Source organism: Hipposideros armiger, unplaced genomic scaffold (assembly GCF_001890085.2).
Source record: "Hipposideros armiger isolate ML-2016 unplaced genomic scaffold, ASM189008v1 scaffold_762, whole genome shotgun sequence".
NCBI lineage: Eukaryota > Metazoa > Chordata > Mammalia > Chiroptera > Hipposideridae > Hipposideros > Hipposideros armiger.
In genome coordinates this window covers 693,072-713,501 of record NW_017732112.1, presented here as the reverse complement: position 1 = coordinate 713,501, position 20,430 = coordinate 693,072, and the positions used below count along the sequence as shown (strand labels likewise).

At 38.6% G+C, this 20,430-nt stretch overlaps 1 protein-coding gene across 1 annotated transcript in view; it reads left to right on the top strand.

Moving 5' to 3' along the window:
- Nucleotides 1–20,430, top strand: part of LOC109373962 (ryanodine receptor 2-like) — a 152,164-nt gene that overhangs the window by 53,167 nt on the left and 78,567 nt on the right. The window contains exons 17-22 of the mRNA XM_019628228.1: nucleotides 504–539; nucleotides 1,280–1,392; nucleotides 3,771–3,867; nucleotides 5,442–5,545; nucleotides 7,061–7,112; nucleotides 13,558–13,611. Coding sequence (XP_019483773.1) covers nucleotides 504–539; nucleotides 1,280–1,392; nucleotides 3,771–3,867; nucleotides 5,442–5,545; nucleotides 7,061–7,112; nucleotides 13,558–13,611 — 456 coding nt within the window. The remainder of the gene's footprint in view (nucleotides 1–503; nucleotides 540–1,279; nucleotides 1,393–3,770; nucleotides 3,868–5,441; nucleotides 5,546–7,060; nucleotides 7,113–13,557; nucleotides 13,612–20,430) is intronic.

Below are 20,430 nucleotides of genomic sequence, written 5' to 3'. Positions count from 1 at the left end.
AAGCTTCATGAGATGGCAGAGACCTTTCTATCATGTTCACCACCGTGTATTTTCATTGTCTAGGCATTTCATTATGTTTGTTGACTGTCACCCAAGCTGATCAGAGTGCCATATTCCCATAAAAACTACCATTTCCAGTCTTGGATCTCAAACTGGAACTTTACATTGAAATGGGTTGGGTTAGTTGAATGGTCCTATCCTTGATTCTGTTTTCACCACAGTGCTAAATCTCAACAATGTTTTATTTTGCTTAACACAGTCATTGAGAAAAAAACTGAAATGGAAAATTGTCAAAACGTGTTTCTTGATCCTATGGAAGGAAGAGGGTTACAGAAACAAGCACATTGAATTTATACAAGTTGCGTTAAAATTTATAAACTGTCGTACAAACATTCTTAATGTTTTCTTCAGGCATTAGTACGTTCATATATTGCCTTTACTGCAAAGGATAATAAATTTAATTTTTTTTTTTTTAGCTAATGTAACATTTTTATTTCTTCCAGAGATCTACATGTATGCGCTGGAAATATTACAGTATGGGAAGTACCGTGTTCAATTGCCTAGAGATTACTAATTAATGTGGAATTACATATGGGGACGTTTTTCCTCTAATACTTAAAATTAATCTCTTTTTCCCCTTGGAGTTCTAAATACCATTAGCTAAATAGTTTGCTTGCATCATTTACTGCAGCTTTTAAATTCTCATTTGTCCCTATCTAACAAAATAGTTATATAGTTTAACATGTTTGCAAAATTAAATGGTTTTACTTCTAGTAATGTGTTCCTGAAGCCTGGTCATCTTCTCTCCATCCTGTTATATTACAGAAAAACCGGATTTTCATTGAAATTGTCTTGAACCACCTCTATGTATGTTTATCGCTGTAGCTCTCATAATAAAATCAGTCAAAATGAATACATATTGGATGGAGTAAAATGGATACAAATGCATAGGCGGGAAATAACCAAATTCTGAGAAAGATGCAAAATGATTTTTTATAGAATGGTTTTACATTTCTTGGAGTTTGGAGATGACATAGCTTCGAAAGTACACACTATTGGGAACTACTGTATTTTTACTAAGAAAAAATAAGTAACGTTTGAAACCATTTCAAATTTAGCATTGGGTAACTTTTAGGACATGGACTCTTCCGTGATTCTAAGGTACCCTTAGAATTAAAATTTCAAAAAATTTTACCTATAAGGCATAGCTTTTTAATGCTGTAGTCTTGAGGCTAGTTTGGGGTTTCCGTATTGATTTCTTTGTGTCGTCCTACCCCAGGTGGAGCACCCTCAGAGATCGAAGAAGGCCGTGTGGCACAAGCTGCTCTCGAAGCAGAGGAAAAGGGCAGTGGTGGCCTGCTTCCGGATGGCCCCTTTATATAACCTGCCAAGGTCAGCCTTTTTAAAAATATTTACAGTAGATTAAAGCTCTTTTTCCCCTAGTAAGCGATAGGAGTCTAGCATGAGTACCATGGTGGCAGAGAAGGATGGAAAAGATATAGTGGCTCTTCCGTGTAATACTTTGTTTCTCTCTGTTGGGCCCTCTCAGAGAACTGTGGTCTGTAATGTGATTGTTAAATGGCTTAAACGGAGGAAGATCAGCTCACTGATGTGAGGCAGGTAGAATAATTAGGAACTCATGCTTTGGAGTCAGACTGCCTTGAGTGGGGCCCTGGTGTCTCCGCTTCTGGCCGTATGCCATTGGTCAAGTTCCTCACCTGGCTTCATTATAGTTTTCTCTCTGTACTATGATTTGAGGTGATCACAGAGTTGTTGAAATTATTTAAGGGGTCCAGACAGGCAGAGTGCTTAGAACGGAGCTTGTCACAGTGAATTGTAATTGTTACTGTTTCTGTGATTGTTGGGGAAAAGAGCTGATATGGAGCTAACTCATGGGAATGAAGTGAATACATTTCACAGTCTCACCAGAGTAGTCTGATTTGTTCACAGAGAAGTATCCTGTGCATTCAAGTTGCTCAGTGTCCCAGGGTGCCATGTCAGCCTTCTTGCTGTTCTCCTCAGAAACTGCTCTTTCCCTGTCTGAACTTTATATAAGTGACATCATCCCCATGCTGGTGAACAGGACTCAACACCGCGATGTCCCTTTTTCAGAACGTTTCTGACTACTGTGCGTGCTCCTACTTGTTTCTAGGACGCTGTCACATACCTCCGGTTATAGCAGCTGCCTGTAGTGTTGGGCTGCTCGTCTCTCTGGTTCAGACTTTGCGATGCTTTAGAGTTATGTTCAAGTTTTTATCCTCCACTCCTAGAATGTTGATGTTCCCTAAGTGTTTGAATGAATGAATGACATAAGGCAGGGAGTACGAAAACAAAACAACAAAACATCTCACCTTTGCCTTTCACCAAGACCAGTGTTTTCTCAGCCATCTTGTCACACTGAGTCTGACACATACAGATTTTCTCCTCACACGGTGTATGTACTCCTTCTAAATTCTCTGACTCAATTACCGTGTCACCGTTTAGTCAAAGGGAGCATTAACCTTGAATTCGGATTCGTACTGCTGTTCTGGCTACTCCTACACAGTCGTTCTCGGAGTTTCCTGACGTTCCTTTGACCTACTTTGCGTTGCCACACTTCCCTTCACGGCCGTGGCTTCAGCTTACCCCTTAGAGCCTCCTATCAGGTCGATGCTGCAGATTCTGAGCCGGTTTCTACGATGTCACAGTCTACTCTTCCACTCTCTCAGATACGCCATTTTCAAAATCGTATCCCTTATTCCAGTGGTTCCCAAACCTGTTGCTTTTAGGAAATACGCTTAAATACACTTAAGAAATAGCCACACCTCAACGTTTTGAAGGAGTATTTCTTGCGGGGAGCGGGGGCCTGGCATCATGTGTGTTGTTTGAAAGCCCCACAAGCAATTCTGATGTCAGTGAGGCTGAGCCTTTCCCTGTCAGGCCTGTCTCATGCACAGGAGTTCATGGTGGCTTCTAGCAGTTCCAGCTGCATCTTCACTCCCTCTCCCGAGTTTTCAAGGCCCTTCATAAACCTGACTGTTTGTCTCATGACTCCTTAGTCTGCCTTTGGTGTCGTGAAGCTCAGCTTCCCATCCTGCCATGGCACTGTCTCCTCTTAGCACTTCTGATATTCTCTTATGATTCCCTTCTTTTATTTTTTCTGATATCTTTTCTTTCATGTTTTCTTATATTGGCACCTTATCCACATCTCTAATCAGTTTCATGAGGAGATTACCGATCTTCTGGTCTTGATCTGCCTTCTTTTATTTCACAGGCAACTGTGTCCCCTCCACGTTCCGGTCTGTTTTGTAATCCTCGGGGCGGGTATCTGTGTTAACTCAAACACGGAATACGTGTCATAAGGTGTTACACTGTTTATCCAGAGCCAATTTGTCATAATAGCTACCATTGAATGAGCAGCTAGTCACTGTGCTTCATACTTTTTATCTCAGTTTAAGTCTCTTCAGTTTATATTCAGTTAATAAAACTGAAATGTATGTGAAGTTATCCTAGTTTTAGAAACAGGAAAAATGAAAGTTGGCAAAGTTAGGTAATGTTACCAGTGTCACGAAGCTTGACAGTGGCTGAGCCAGGATTTCAGCCCAGGTCACAGTGTGTCTGAGAAATCTTGTGCTCTCCTCTGTGATGGCTGCTTCTCCAGTCAAGAGTGGGAGGTTTATTTCTATTTTAGTTTTTAGTTCACAGAAATCCAATGAGAAAGCACTACCGAGTACCTTTTTAATTTATTTTAAAAAGCCAACATCATTTTTGAACTTGTGCTTATCTTTTAGGCATCGGGCCGTCAACCTCTTTCTTCAGGGATATGAAAAGTCCTGGATTGAAACAGAAGAACATTACTTTGAAGATAAGCTGATAGAAGACTTAGCAGTATGTTTTTAATGGGCTTATAAGATGAAAGCAGATTTGGGTTTGGTGGCATAACAGTGTGAGCAGTTATCACGTAACATGAAAGAAAATGTCACTGCCGTGTGTTGGTCTCAGGGACTCAGTTCTCCATTGTAATGGCTTCCAGTGTTTTGAGGAGGATTCACTCTTCCTATTTCAAAGAGATCTCATCAACATCAAGCAATTCAGAATTTAAGAAGAATTATACAAATTTCTTATTAACTAAACTGTGACCGTTAGTCTTTTAAATTCATCCTTAAAGCACCTTTAAACAACTCAGAGCCAGGACAGAACTATAAAAGCTGAACCATAAAAGAGTTCCACACCAAAAATAAGTTGAAGGTTCTCAAAAGCAAATGAAAAGTAGCTGGTTTGAAAACTATATGCAGAGCAGAGAACGTTGACTGAAGTCACATAAATGCAGGAGAAAGCAAGGAGAATTTTTGTCACTCATGCTTATGAGGAGGCACCCGGGAGCATGGTTTTAATTTTTTATAGGCTGTGGACATGGTTAAAAATCTGACCAAAGCTATCTTCTCAGGGAGCTTTACAAGCATCCCCATTCCACAGGATTGTGTGGACTAGTTAGAGCCTTCATGATTCCCAAGTTAAAGACCTTCTTTCTAAAAGTTATTTTTCTTAACTCATAAATTATCAGGGGATAAAAAGGAAAAACTAATTCAGTTCATGAAAGCTGCATTCTGATCATTTCTAGATATTTTAAATGAGTTCCATGTGTCTTTATAACCAAAACAACATGTAGAATATTGGATGTATTGTAGAAATTTACCCAGTTCCTGCAACATTAAACCTTAAAGCTGGGAGAGAACATTTATGTAGAGGAAAAAAAAACCTTCAAAAAACAGTCTGAATGAGTCAGTCAATGAAGAAATAAAATTCACTGTCATTCAACAACAAGACAAGATTGATTAATTGCACAGTCAGTAAAAAATGCTTAATAATTTTCCTCATGGTGAAAGTGCTATCCAGTACTACAAACTGATTTTTTAAGTCTTAAAGGTAACTGAAAATGAAAAAAAAAAGTAAGTGGTTCAAGCATGAACTCATTTAGCACCCTTTGACTATTGTGTAGGCAAAGAAAATGTTTCATTCACTAGTCAGTTTGAACTGCTGTGTGAACTAAATTTTTATCCTTGGGGTGACTTAGTGTTTTATTCCAAATCTGTGTCAGTTGAGCCCTCTCAAAAGCTGAAATCTATGTAGCAAATGCACTTTCAATTAGCTGGGAATCTGTTTATAAGAATAGCATTCAGAATTGTTAAATGATTTAAGACATCTTTGCCCAATCATGTTTTTGGTGCAATGAACAAATACCTTTTTTTAAAGCTGCATAGCTTTGCATTGGTAATGTAACCCAGACAGACAGACATACAGACAGACACAGACACACTCACACAGCTCACCCCCCGCCCCCCCCCCCACTCATACACGTACTGTCACAACTGGAGAGAAGGTTTTCCTTTTATTTGTTGCTCCTAGATTTGAGTGACCATTTCATTGAATTGTGAAATTTTATAAATGTGACTGTTTTGTAGAAACCTGGAGCAGAGCCTGCCGAGGAAGATGAAGCTACTAAGAGAGTGGACCCTCTGCACCAGCTGATCCTTCTGTTTAGCCGAACAGCCTTAACGGAGAAATGGTATGGTTGGAAGGGCCATGTCAGACATAAGGAGGACAGATAAAGGAAACCATGTCTGCGGGTCTGTGTGTCACGTGTTCATGTTTCAGTTTCATCTTGCCCTTGTTAGGAGAGAGAGTCGTTCAGAGATAGGGCTAGTCTGGCACACACCTAGGGATTGACATTCATTGAGTTGCAAGCTTTAATATCTACTCTAGTTTTTCATCACTTTGTAATTAGCTGATTTAGTTGATTCTGAATCCTCTTATAAAATGATTTTTTCTCTTTATCACTCACAGCCTTTATAAATAAATGAGCACAAAGCAAATTCCAGTCCCCAAAAACGTATGGACCCACAATGGACCCAAAATGTCCTGAGTAGATTGTATTGCCATTGCACGGTGGTGGGTCTTAGGAAACCTTTAGGGATGGGTAAGCCATCATCTCAGTGGGAAGTTTCTTTGAGGTCTGCTTTAAGGGCATGCTCATTTTTCTTGGTGCCTACAGTCTTTTTCATATGAATTCACCAACACCATGAAGGACAAACCTCTGTGGAGCTAAGTAGCAAATGTGCGGGGGCTGGGTGATCAAAATGTGCTCCGTTTCTGCTCCCTGCAAGGGGCGCTGCATAGATGAGCTCCTAGACAGACGCTGCCGAGGTTAAACAACCATGATCCCCTTCCCTGCCACGGGAAGGAGAGCCTGCTCTGCTGCAGGCCCCTGTCAGTCTCATTCTCTGCAGAAGCTAGGAGAGGATTTAATTCTCAGTTTCTTCCCCACGTCTTCTTGAGTCCTGAAAGGCCGGTTGGCGTCTATGCACTCTGTAATAATGTGCATTTCTCCCTCTTAGCCTACGTGGTCCCTCCTTCTCTCACAATTTCTCTCTTTCTGATTATTTCCTAACTAACAAAATCACCTCATCCCTAAGCATAGAGCAACTGTCTGGCATTGGCAGGTAATGAGGTATTTCTCATAAGCAAATTTTCCTGATGGCTGAAGTTTAAAACTGCTAAAATAACTTGGCAAATATTAGGTACTTTTGATGGAAACTTTTTTTCATGACTTAATGGTTTCCGTACTTCTTATAAAGAAGATAATGAACATATTTAAACTTTTATTACAGTTTAGAAAACAGTATGATGATTTTATAGCATAATAATGCGGGGAGTCTTTTCATCATATATCACTTCTGCTGTCAAAAGCCCCTACCTCATTTAAATTTGCTTGTTTTGACTTTAGTAATTTCAAGAAAATTAAAGTAATTGTTTTTGTGTGCAAATCAATAGACCCTTTATTTTGTGAGACTTGAGAGTGAGCCTCTTCTGGAAGGTAAGGTGGGGCATCTGTTTAGGAGGTCTGATACCTTCACTTTCTGACTCGATGCTATTTAGAATGATTACTTTGCCTAATTTTTGTGTTTCTTTCATTTTGAAAGGGTGTACTTATTAAAAAATAAGGTTATTTTATACAGTGATGGAAATTTTGCATATGACTAGCTTCCCGTTTAAAACGATTTTTTTTTCTTGTTTTCCATAGCAAACTAGAGGAAGATTTTTTATACATGGCCTATGCAGATATTATGGCAAAGGTAAATAAACATCAGTCTTAATGTTTAATTTTAATAAAGGAAAATCATTTTCATCTGACAAAGAAAGTATGTATTTCTGGATGAAAATAAAATGCTATTAAACCTTAGAAATCTAAGGGGGTTTCATCTCAGCTTTTCGCTTGTATGCATTCCTCTAACTTCCTTGACAAGCAATCATTGTTTCCTCCTTGACCATTTTATTTATGGGGAACTCACTAACTTTCCAGCTATCTATTCATTCAACACATATTCCCTGGGCATCAAGGTATTGGAGATAACATGGTGAATAAGGAAGAAAGACCCACACTCTGCTTCCTTGGAGTTAATTATCTGATGGAGAAGACAAAATTTAAACAGATGATTACAAAAGAGCTGGAGGATGAGTGAGGGGACGAGGCTAAAAGCGGAGCCAGGATACCGCCCAGGCTTCTGAGTGGGGCAGCTGGGTAGATGGCTGCCCTGTGCTGAGATGAGGAGCGCCAGAATAATTGCAGGCCTGGAGTGAAGGAGAAAGATGACAAATTCAATTTTGGACACGCCAGTTAAAGACGTGTGTGAGACAGCTAAGTGGAGATGCCACCCATGTGATGAGACGTTTATGTCTGATGTTCAGTATCTCTGGGAAGGCTAGTGAGTACAGACCTGGGCTCCATCAGTTCCAAGGTCATTGCAGCCATAGACGTGGGTGATCTCGCTCAGGCAGAGAGGGCGGCATGAGAGGAGCAGAAGGCCAAGGACCGACCCTCGACGGATACGGATGCTTAAGAGATGGAGAGAAGAAGCCCATAAAGAAGAACAAAATCAGAGGGAATCTTAGTGAGCGTTGGTAGGCTCTAGTGGGAGTAAGTGTGTGGTCTACAAGGTCATATTCTGAGGGGTTAGGAAGGTGAGGTCTGATTACATGTTCATCACGTGACCGTGGTCAGAACAGTTCAGAGGACGGTGGAGAGGGCCCCTTGGTGCCAGTGCCATGTGGTGGGGAAGTGAGTCACATGCGAGGAGATGGGTCGAAGACATTACTGAGAAGACTGAGAAGGAGGAGAAAGAAGGTGACAAATATCCAGATGGAAGTGGGAGGTTGAAGGGGGTTTATTTTGTTCATTTGCTATTTCTTGACTTTTTTCAAGAGAGATTTGAAGCTGCTTCTATCCTGGTGGGAAGGACATAATAGAATGGGCAGGGGACTAACTTATGGAGCAAGGCCTTATGTCGGTGGTAGCAGGGAGACAGGACAGGCTGCACAGTGGAAGGGGAATGGCATGGTTTCCAGCATTATTTTAAAGTGTATCCCACAGTAAGAAATACATTTTACCAGCATATTTTAGAAACAAAATTAGGTTTGTCAAAAAGAAAATTTTCATGAAATTATACCTGTCCTATGAGCAGTAGAATCTGATATCTTCTATTTTATTTAACTTTAAAAAAATGTTTGCGATCATCACTCACTCAATAGGTTTTGTGGTCAATGAATGGGTTGAAATCCAGAGTTGAAAAGGCTCTGGGTTAAAAGAGAAGAGGAAGGATGTTTCCGCCTTGTGGAAATGGGCGTGGGGTACTGACCGGAAACTAAAGCAGGATGTGGGGTGTAGAAAGCCTGGTTCAGGTGGTTGTCCGTGAGTGTGCAGGTCTGGTCTTCCCGGCTGTGTGACTTTTCTCTAGCAACCCTCAGAAACCAGATGCTAATTCAAAGATGGCAGGAATGCCTGGCTTTTGTCACGCTCTAATTTGTCAAGATGTGCCACCCAGAAATTCATTGAACACAGTATGCTCGTTACGAGTCACCTGTGCAGTCCGTATTGGTATTCTGGCCTCACTTATTTTGACTTTGGATCCTGTATATTTGCAATAAATTGTAAGAATTCATTAATTTTTTGGCAGCCAGATCACATGTTCGTTTCCTTTTGAGATTGCCTGTCAACCTATGTCACTTATGAGTTTAGTCTCACATGCCTGTATTTTGACATTGCTGTACTTTTTAATTAAGTATATGACTTCATTTCTCTAATTAGCATCAGACTATTGCCCAAGGTCAAAATATTTAAAGTTCAGTTCCATCATCCAGTGTCAGATACCTCTGTCCATTTATGTTAACCACAAACTTGACATGTATGCTTTTCCCATGTTTATCTAAGGTGACAGTTTTGGTGATTAATATCAAGCTTCTTAAATTGCAGTTTCTGGATTGTCTTTCTTCATTTTGAAAATTGGCACCCAGTGGTCTGAATTTTCTCTTGGCCTTCGTGAATCTCAGTTTACAAACAGTCGTTTTGCATATAATTATCTTTGCCTTGAGTCTTGAACCTTGAACTCACTTCAAGACACTGTCTTCTTGTCTTCCTTCACCATTGCAGGACCTTTTGAAGGCATCATTTACATCTTAATTAGGTTTTTGTTTACAGTCTTAATTGTTTTTTTAAGCATAGGAACACAGAATTAAGTTAATCATAGTTCTGAATTCACGATACACTCATCATTCTTTCATTAGTGGCCTCATTTTATTTAGTTATTTCTAATAGTGTAGAAATAACACATTATTTTACGTTACATTGTATTATGGGAAATACCCATAAACTTACCACTCACCAAAAAAGCTAAGACTTTGTCAATAACTTATATGTAATCTTATGGTCCCCCCATTAACTCATACCTTGTCTCCCTACACAAGGAACCCATCAGCCTGAATCTTATGTTTAAGATACCCTTGCTTTTCTTTTATAAAGTTTTCATTTACTGTACTTATTTATTAACACATATGTTACATATTTACATATATTACACATATAATTATATATTTTTTATTTTAGTTTTTAACATTTCAAATGGCAGTATGTTATACGTAATCTTTTGGTACTGACTTGTTTCACTTAATAGTTTTGTAAGATTCATCCAGACTTTTGTAAATTTACAATTTATTAATTTTTGTCAATCAAATAGGTGTAAAATGGTATTTTGCTGTGGTCTTATCTTTCATTTCTCTTGGCTAGGTGATGTTTATATTTAAAAATCACTTCTCTTTGGTGGTTAGTCTGAAGCAAACAGATAATGAGTAGCTCTGTACTTCATTATTATTATTATTATTATTATTATTATTATTAATTATTACAGCATCTGCTCTAAATCATGTACATGCTGTTCCTTGTTCTCTTGCTTTAGTTCTATCTTTAAAAATTATTTTAAATCTTTGTATTTTTCAAGCCACACTTTATTCTAAACCTTAGGTTAGTATTATTTTTCTTTTTTTTTTTCTGCCTATCTTTCAAACCCCCTGCTTCCATCATGTATACCTCCTCTTTAAAAAATCTTATCACAGAATTTCCAGTGCATCCAGATTGGTTCGCTGTTGCCACCCCCTTTTGTCCTCATCATGGCCACTCATGCCTGGCTCTCAGGATGCCCCTTTACTACCCCTCATCCCTCCTGAACTGTCTAAGCTGTTTCATCCTAATGGAATGGTTTTACCAATTTGAACAAAATAGCCATGTGGAAGAGTCTAGAATGATACCATCATAAATTAAAAACTCAATATTTTGAGTTTTTATTCTTTTGAGTTTCTGCCTAAGGAAACCTTTTCTTCTTCCTTCTCTTACTAATGTTTGTCAAAAATTTTAAGGTACACATCAAGTTATGCTCATGGGTTCATTCTTTGTTGGTTAAAATAATAAAATGCCAGTGTCACTTTCTGATGAAGGTTCTCTTGCCTCTTTCTCACCCATTAGCTCTTAGTCAGATTTAAATCCACATTAAAATGTCCAGTTTTGTTTCTTCCATCTTCTGAGGAGTCACACATTCAGAAAGGCAACTTAAGAGTGTATAAAATATACTTGTTTTGCAGAATGGAATTTCCAGCAGATACTGGCCAGGTGAAGTCCTCTGATTACTGCTTTATGTATTTTCATGCCCATTCTGAACTTTGATCTAGATACCTGAAGGGCCTGAAGCACTCTGTTTTAGTTTCCCTCATTTTTTTCTTCTAAATTCTCTGTTCCATGCTTTTGCCTCTTCATGTATGATTTTATTCCCTTTTTCATTCCTGGCATGTGCTATCACTCCTCCTTGCCTAGAATTTATCATTTTGATCCAAAAAACTAAATCCTCTGCTTCAGGATCAGGATTTATAGAACTCCCTGCTTATTTTGCATTATCATATATATTACATGGATGCACTTTGCTATTGAAACGTATCTCCTATGCCTATAAATCCTTCTGTTTCTGTCTAGTACCTTAAAAAGTTGCTAGAAATCTGCCATAGTTTGCTTAGGGCCCCAGAATACCCTCATGCCAATCAGTAGAAGTTTCAAGTAGTTTATGGGTTTGATGAATTTTGTCAGATACACGTTTTTGCCACATAGATCAGGCTTAATAGGTTTAAAACACACACACACACACACACACACACACAATTTTTAACCTTATCAGAAACAAATCTCGCTAAATTTCCTTAGGAAGACTTTTTAAAAAAAAGTTTAAAGTATTTTATTTCAGCATAATTCTTTGTAAAACGTATTTGTCAGCTAGAGCTCTAAATTCCTTTATACAAAAGCAAACATATTGTATGAATGTTATAGCTTAAAAGCATATCATTGTAGCTTAAAATGACAATTTCTCTATTTTAATCTCAAACCTTGTTCCTTCCCAGTATTTCAGAAGGTAATGACATTTACATAGGAGAAAATACATTGGAGAAAATTTAAAACTTTGTACCCTTAAGAGACATTTTATATTACTATTCTACCTTGCTTAAATGGTAAACACGCTGTTACCCGATTAGACGGCCATGTTTTCCACTCCCAATTATTAACATGACATTAGTCATCTGAAGGCACAGATAAGATCTATTCCGTTGTATTTGGCATGAGATGTACAGTATTTAAGGAGGACCGCTGGTTTGCCCTCCAGATGGGTTGTGCTGAAGTTCTCGTGGGTTCTTAGTTTCAAAATTCCTGGTTAACTGATGACATGGGAGCCAAGATGACATTATTGCATAGTGGGACATTTCCTGCACTCTGAATGAGTAATTAACACCTTTGTTTCTCTGGTAGAACATGCTGTGTAACACCTTTCCGCATAGTGAAACTGTCACAGGCCTGTGTCCCCTTTATTTTCTCTTTTGCAAACCATTATTATTATTATTATTATTATTATTATTATTATTCTAGATGGAAGGGGTGATACCCAGTACATATTTGCTGAATGAACAAAAGAATGTGAGAAACCTTGTAGAAATTGTCACTGAGCTGTTGGAAGGATCACATTTGTAACCTCCTCCCCATCCCAATTCTATCTCCATGCTCAAAGTACTGTGAGGCATTGAATTAAAGGTGTTTTTTTGATTTGTAACTTACATTTAACCCCTTGCCTCCATGTGCGTCACTGATACACTGAGTACTTGCCAATCATAAGAAATCCTTAGAACGGTTGGAACAATCTAACTGAAGAGCGACAGGTTTCTTCCTTCCACAGGTTTGGTTAATGACCAGCTTCCTGTCATCATGTGATACTTCTAATTCCAAATCACAATAGTAATAGCAGTTGAGATTTATTAAAAGCGAATTATTTTTCAGACACTTGTTTCTAAGTTACAAAGAATGTATATACATTAATTCATGTCACCCTCTCAAGACTTGGGTATTCTTTTTCTTATTCCCATCTTCAATACGAGGAAACAAGACCCAGAGAGGTGAAGGAACTTGCCCTCGGCCAAACAGCTAATGATTGGCAGCAGTAGGATTTTTTTTTTTTTTTTAGCAGTAGGATTTGAACCAGGCGCTCTGCATCCCAAGGCCATTTTCCTAAGCCCTGCAACACTCAGCCTCCTAAAAGAATTTCAGCTGTGGGAATCAGATGAAAAAATATATGCATGGACTAGCACAGTGCCTATCTCATTTCTGGGAAATATAACTTAAAATAATAGTTTTACAATTTTTCTACAAAAAAATATTAGTAGCACTTACATTTTCACTTTTTTTCCTTTCAACTAAATAAAATAAAAAATTAAAAAGGGAGCACAAGATTCACTCTAATTAATGGACACTGCTTTGTATTAATTTTAATCCATAGTTATTGTAAGTATCTGTATTAGTGAATTGTAATAGCAGCCTAAAGAGAAACCAGTGATGCTTGTCTGTAAGGCTTACGTTTTGGTTTGAATGAGGCAAATACATGAACAAGTAGTAAGTGTGTAGTATGATATTGCCCTCCTAAATATGAGATGTATAAAATTTGTAATTTAGCATTTTAATTTTGTAAAAGCACAGTAACATATTTCTGTCAGGTCATGAATTCATTGAGGATGTCATCTAAGCTTGTTGCACCTAATATATTACATATATTTAAACAATGTCGATGAGAAATGAATGCGCATGATTTTATATTTATGCTGAATTCTTTTGTACTGTCTGCTTCCACATAGTCTAATCCTGTTGGCCTTTTTTTTTTCTTGCCTCAGAGTTGTCATGATGAAGAAGATGATGATGGTGAAGAAGAAGTGAAGAGTTTTGAAGTAAGATGGATCTTTCTAGATTTGCCTTTTCCGACTTGGAAGCATTGTTTCATAGCTTCTAACTGACATTTATGTTTCTTGCTTCATGGCTTATCGCAGCTTATTGTGTCAAGGAACTGCATGTCAGAAGCTGGAGGGACAACCTGAGTCCTCCCATTTGCTGAAGTTAAGATCGAGGGACCTAGACTAGTTAGATAATCCAGTGAACCCATATGTTCAGAATGAGTGCTCCTGAGAACTCTCCGAGATGAGATGGATTCCAATTGTTCTCATCTCAGTGAATGCTGTGATCTGAAATTTCCAACAGACACATGAGGAAAATATTTACTGATGAGCAACATGACATTGAGTTCTTAATGAAACCCATGGTTTGCTATTTTTTTTTTCTGAATTGAAGAAGTAAAAAAGATTTGACTTCTCATGACTTCTGCCCAATTAGGTCACTCATTCCCTGTACATATGTAGACGGTGGCACATGGTGTGGTTTGCTTGCATGAGGTAGAGTGCGTCTATTCCTAGGACCACCTTCTATTTTGTGATTATTTTCTCAAGCATTCTCAGCTTTTAAATATCTGCGTAATTTGAAATACTGCTCAATGGTAACTAGCCACAAAGAAAGTGAATATTACTTCCCCCCTTTTGCTTCGATTGTACTTTTGCTTTTTATGAGAAAAACTAGGTGTTCTAATTACCACTCTCCTTATTTATTGTTTTTTTTTTCTGTTTTTGTTTTCTTTTGATTTTAGACTTTTCAAAAAGAAATTAAGTGGAAGGAAATAGATTAGATTCTTTTTAATTTTTACATTTTTTTATTGATGGACATGTCTGGCCTTTGAGCTACAAGCCTGGAAATATATTAGGATCCAACAGTAAGTCTTTAATTACAGTGGATGCACAAAAAGGTGGAGGTGAGGACTGGACGTAGATGGTTAGTGCCTCTTTCAGAAACAATTCGATGTGAGCGTCTCTGCTGTATTGAAGTCAGTGGGTATAAAATACAAAAACAGACTCATTCAAGAATAACCCACTACAAGAAACACTACTGTTTCTGACTGAGAAAAATTTCCTAAGTTTAATTTCTTATACGGCACTACAATCTTTTCTAATGTATGTGTATTCTGTTCTCAAGTCCATCTTTATTATAAAAAACTGAGGTACATTAGAATGGGCTGTGAGCAGTGAATAACATTGTTTTTCTGAAGCGCAACCACTTGTGGTCTACCAGCTGTCTTCAGAGCAATTGTTTATTGCTATTTTGCTTCTGTCCTCATCCTTCCTAAGGTCACAGGATCCCAGCGCAGCAAGGTAAACTGTATATGTGTGTGTATGTGTCTGGGTCTGAGTTTCGGTTTCTGTGACATTTACCTTTTTGTTAGACCCAACATCTCAGATTCTTTTGTTACAAAAGGTCTTGCAATCTTTCTACAAGTTTCTAGCTCCAATGCAGTTGGACGCTTCAGTGTCCCTTCCTTGACACGGGTTTATTCTTCTTGCAATTTAAGTAGCTCACAATTTGCAATTTCATGGTGCGTGTTAACCTTGAGCTGCACACTGTGCTTGGATAAAGGAGTCCAACCCTCGCAGGTGGTGAACTTTTAACCTGAGACTTTGTAGTGCAGCGTCAGGCCTCATCCCTCTTGATGTTTTTTTTTTTATATCAGTCTTGTCACTTGAAAAGAGACATGAGAAATGGTATTCCTGGTGACACTGGAAATAAGCCTGCCCTTCCACTGTGCTAGTGATCCCTTCAATTAGGAATTGGAGATTATATTCCACAACTTTAGCGTTGATTTTTAGCATTTCATTCTAGGGAAGAACTTGATGATTATTTCTATCTCTTAATATGTTGAAGAGCTGAGTGCTTATAAAATGAGCCGAGAAAAATAATTTGACCTAGAATTACAAAAAATAATTTGAGATATAAAAAATGGGACATTATAAGAAAATTTCCATGAGGGAGAAAGTAAAGCTCAACAAATATGGAAAACAGGGGTGGGGTGGGGGGTGGGGGGCTAAAATGCCAATTTGCCAGGTCTTCTGCCATCACATGTATGTTTCAGTCATATGCTCCTGTTAAAACTTGCCTGATTGAACTTGATAATTTAATCCACTGCTTCATCTATAATATATATAAATATATTTTTCCTACAACTACTTATTTAATAATTGATTGCATATTTAATTAATTACTATAGATAACCTTTTTAGATTTGAGCCTACTTCAGTATTGAATCTATTAAATAGACAGTTAAATCTTATAAAGAGGCCAATATTCATTGAAAGGCAAGAAACATTTTAGCAATTACCCAAAATGTTAATTACTGCAGTTGAATGCTATCTTTACCTTGGAATTTTTCCTAAGCCGAAGCAAATAATAATAGAAACAAATAAATGATAATGTTTTAAGTTAAATAACTTTATTTTTCTGCATGATGGGTTTTGCTGTCACCGAGATTATCAAACAGCTTTGGTACCAGAGTAGACCACATTTTTAAACTATGATTTTGCAAATTACACAGAAACATTCTTCAGGTGGTTGCTTCTTCTATTGCCATTCTATTAAATCTTAGGGTATGATATTAAATGATAATGCAGTGAATTCATTTCTGTGGAATATTAAGGTACTATAATACAGATTTATTGGTTACTGAAAAAACTAATTTAATGACAGTGGAGCTTGAGTAAACCAGAAGAATGTGTGTTGACTTGCCTCCGAGAACATCTTTGTTAAATATTAGACAAGTTGCACATCCCTTGGCAGACGCCCAATTTCTAATTCACAGATGAATTTCCTGATGAGTCCCTGAGGCTCTATTAGTCTGCATTATTGATTAAAGGGGTTCCTTATGTCTTAAATACTAAATATATCTTATCGGAGCCAGCCAATATCTCGAACAGTCCTGAGGGGGGGCGTTAGGATTAAAAAAAGAGACAGAAGAGAGAGAGTTACCGGGAGGACTCCAGTAAATACTGAAGCCCCGAGTTTATTTCACATAGCATATTTAAGGGAGGCACTACGTGCGTACAAAGCATTAGATCATACAATCACATATAATTAACAATATCACCCTCTGTCCCTGTTCTGTCCCTGTTAGATAAGCCAAACCTCCTGCTAGCTAAGCAGTTATACTAAGTATACTTTATCAAGGCTGTAACTGCGCCTGGTTCCTTGTTCTCAAGAACTTGCTGTTCTTACCAGACTATCAGGATCTGCACAGGCATTTGCTTAGGCTGCAGAAAGTATCTAGTGGCAAGCAGCTCTCAAGGCTGCAGCAAGCAGCATGCAGCTCTCAGCAGCTCTCATGGCTCCCAACATATATCTGTGGTAGAGTTGACATTCGGTAATAAAGACGTAGGAGAATAACTTGTGTTCTGTCCCAGATGGGCTCTGACGTAACTAAAATGACATCACCATACTAAAGAACCCAGAGCAATACCCAGCTCGGATTCCTAACTGTGTCCATTAAATATGGAAGAGTCAGCTTAGACCCATAAATTCTTAAGGACTGATGTTATGTAGCGCTACCCACTGATAATAGCACTTCGTCTGGCCCTTCTAGTGATCTTTGAATGGAATCCATTTTTTGGTAATTCTGTAAGAATGACCTCGCTCTAAGTTGTCCCCTTTCCCATAGTTACATAAGTTGACCTTTGAAGGGGTTTCTTTTGTTCTGTTCATAGGAACCCAGCAACCTGAATTAGAAGGACTTCCTGAATCTTACCAAAGAGAGCCCTTACATATAAAAACATTGACGATATAATTATGGATATAAAACATTGAAACAATTACTCCTTTTCTAAAAAATATGTACAATTCTTTGGTTCCTACTGCAGAAGCTCTGTGGGGGCGAGGGGAAGAGATTTTGATGACCAATGTTCTCGAACACTCGTGCCTTTTGCTGCACCTGCCAACTGCATTTTTATGTTATGAAATTGATCATCTCAAGTAAAGCCCTCATGTCGTAGCCCAGGTCCCCTAGGACACAAAGCCTAGAGATTATGTGGTCACATTTTATGGGCGTGAGGGTGTTGCCATCCCAGGGAAGCATGAGTGAGGGAAAAAGCTGATGATACAGGGAAGGACGGAGAGCAAATGCAAGGTCATGAGTGCCTCCTGAGCTGACCGTGGCTACTCCAGTCCCGCCAGCTGCTCAGTGGCTTCAGACGCCTCCAGAGAGGCCATGTGCTCCATGGGACAGTGCCTCCTGAGGAAGGGTGAGCTTTTATCTGCTGGTTCCGGCCCACCTCCTTTCTGATTGGTCAGAGGGAGTTGATTTCTTCATACTTCCTGCTGATATTAACCAGCTTTTCATGCAACCCCTGGGGAAACCAGAGCCAGCTTCAGTCCAGCCTGCTGAGCGTCTGGGGGCTGCAGTCTGTCTGTATCCATCAGCACAGGGTCTCCTTAGTGAGTGGTAATGTGATAGCAGCCAACTTTCATCATCACGGTAATGCTGTGAGTCGTTTTTAGAGCCACTCTGGTTCAGAAGCAAGGCAAGTTGCCAAGGCTTGGAGAGAAGGGGTTTGGGCAGGAAGGAGTGCTGGTCCTACATGAGGAAGGTTCCCAGAAAGCACAGCCCTTCGTAGCGTAGATGGTCATCCGTGTATGCGTGTGCAGACCTAAAAAGCAAACTATAGAAGACATATATTTAAACATAAAATTGTGCATTTTCGATATGCTCAGTAATTTGACTTCATGTGTTGTCATTTTTAAAGTAACCCCAGTAGAAGCTTATGCTTCATAGCATCGCGTGTAGAAAATGAGATGCAGTGAGTCATTAAGACACTCAGATGGACCTCCTGAGTTTGAATCCCAGTTCCACCACCTAACTGTGTGATCTTGAGCCTCAGTTTTCCTATCTGTAAACTGGGGCTAATTAGAGCATCGGCTTCCCAGGATTGTGATGAGGATTGAATTAGTTCATACATCTGAGGCACTCAGAACATCGCCTCTCATAACAAGCCCTGTGCATATTTCCTGTTATTATTACATTTGATCAGTTTCACTTCCGTCCTAAAATCAAGTCAGGGAAGTCCACTTGGGTGTGCATTATGGGGAGCACAGCACCACCGGGCAGGAGGCGGTGAACTAACAGCTATGAGCTAGATGTTCTGAGGCTCAGGGGCCATATCCACATTTAAAATGGCCTGATTTGCTGTTCAAGAGTAAGTTCTTTTCATTTTCTGGGAAATTTCATAGTTCTTTTACATGCGTAAATATTGATAGAAGCATATACATTTTCATTAGTTCTCTTCTGATCTTTTGTGGAGAAGCAAAATAAGAAAATAAACCCCATGTGTTTTTTAGAATAGGAATGTCACAATAAAAACATTTGATAAAAAATGAAGTCTAGCTCTGTGTGTGTGTGTGTGTGTGTATGTGTGTGTGTGTGTGTGTGTGTGTGTGTGTGTGTATCCCCCTTTTCTTAGTTTGGCATTTAAAATATCACCCAATTATATATAACACAGTCGGGTGAAGGGGAAAAACAGTGTCAGGGGATGAAAGGGGTTTATGGACACTAAGTGTAACCTTCTAGGAATAAGATTGACCCAGAAACCCATGTCACAGAGTCCTGCTAATTTGTGCAAGTTGTCACTGATCCAAGCTTTGCAGCAGCCAACAAAAAAATCATATGAATTTAACAGTTTACTATATTAATAAGGTAAAGATGGTTGTCTTGTCTGGGAGGAACAAAAATTCCAGAAGCATTTTTTCCCCTGATGTTTTTTGTGAAGAAGACACAAGATAGGACGAAAAGGGTCCTTAGAAACTCAGTAAAAGTAGTTACTTAAGAATTTTTACAGTAATGTTCATTTGAGGATAGCTTGGCATTAAATGAGTGCCAAGTGTTTAGGAGAATGGAAGGGCTATGTATCCTTAAGACAGTCTCCAGAGAAATCCTTCCATCAGTTAAACAGGGAACACTTGGCAGGGAATTTGAGCTTGTACCAGTACATGGAGTACAGCTGTTTCTCAGGAGTTGATCTGGGGTGGGGTTAATAACCATTTGTGAAAACTTAGAATTGGAGACACTAGAACTACTAGGATGGTGCAGTCTCAAAATCCAAATAATGAGTTGTTATGATCCATTTGTGATCAAATTTATTGTAACTTCTCCTTCTCCCACTGATTATTCCAATATTTCAGTACCTTGGTGATCTAATCATAGTTTCCACATTATCAGAGGTTATCAATCACCTTACTTTTCTTATTCTCTCTTTTGTTAGGCGATAGTAATAGAGCTGCATACCCCTTACTTTCTGTATTCAAGGCAGTAGCAGTGCTTTTAAAGCTTAAAACAACAAATAGTAAACAAAGACTGTTTTAAATCACTATTGTAATCAGGATAAACCATATTCTCTCAAATGACATGTCAACCCAAGTTTGCTAATATGATAACCTCTGATTTTAGAGTTACTCGTTATTTCCCCTCATTTTATATCTTGTTACTGGAGCTTTTTGTGATGCAGTATGCATTTTGTCATCAGGATCCTAAAATAAAAAAAACTGGTTCAGCTCAGCTGCATATTATTGCTTTAGCAGAGTATTATTTAGTGCTAAATATGTTGAATCCAGGGGAAACAATATTCCAGTGGAAATGCAAGTATAGATGACACGTGAAGAAGTAAGCATAAAGTCACGTGCACAGCACATCAAAAGTTTAGAGCCCCCAACACATTAACTGAACTATATTTTTCTGGTTTAGTGTTTTTGTCATCTCTGAGCATACATCAGTAAAATATTGACATTTAAACAATGTTTGCTTTGAGTAAAAACATTTTCTTCCTCCCTCCCTCCCTCTCTCTCTCTCTCTCTCT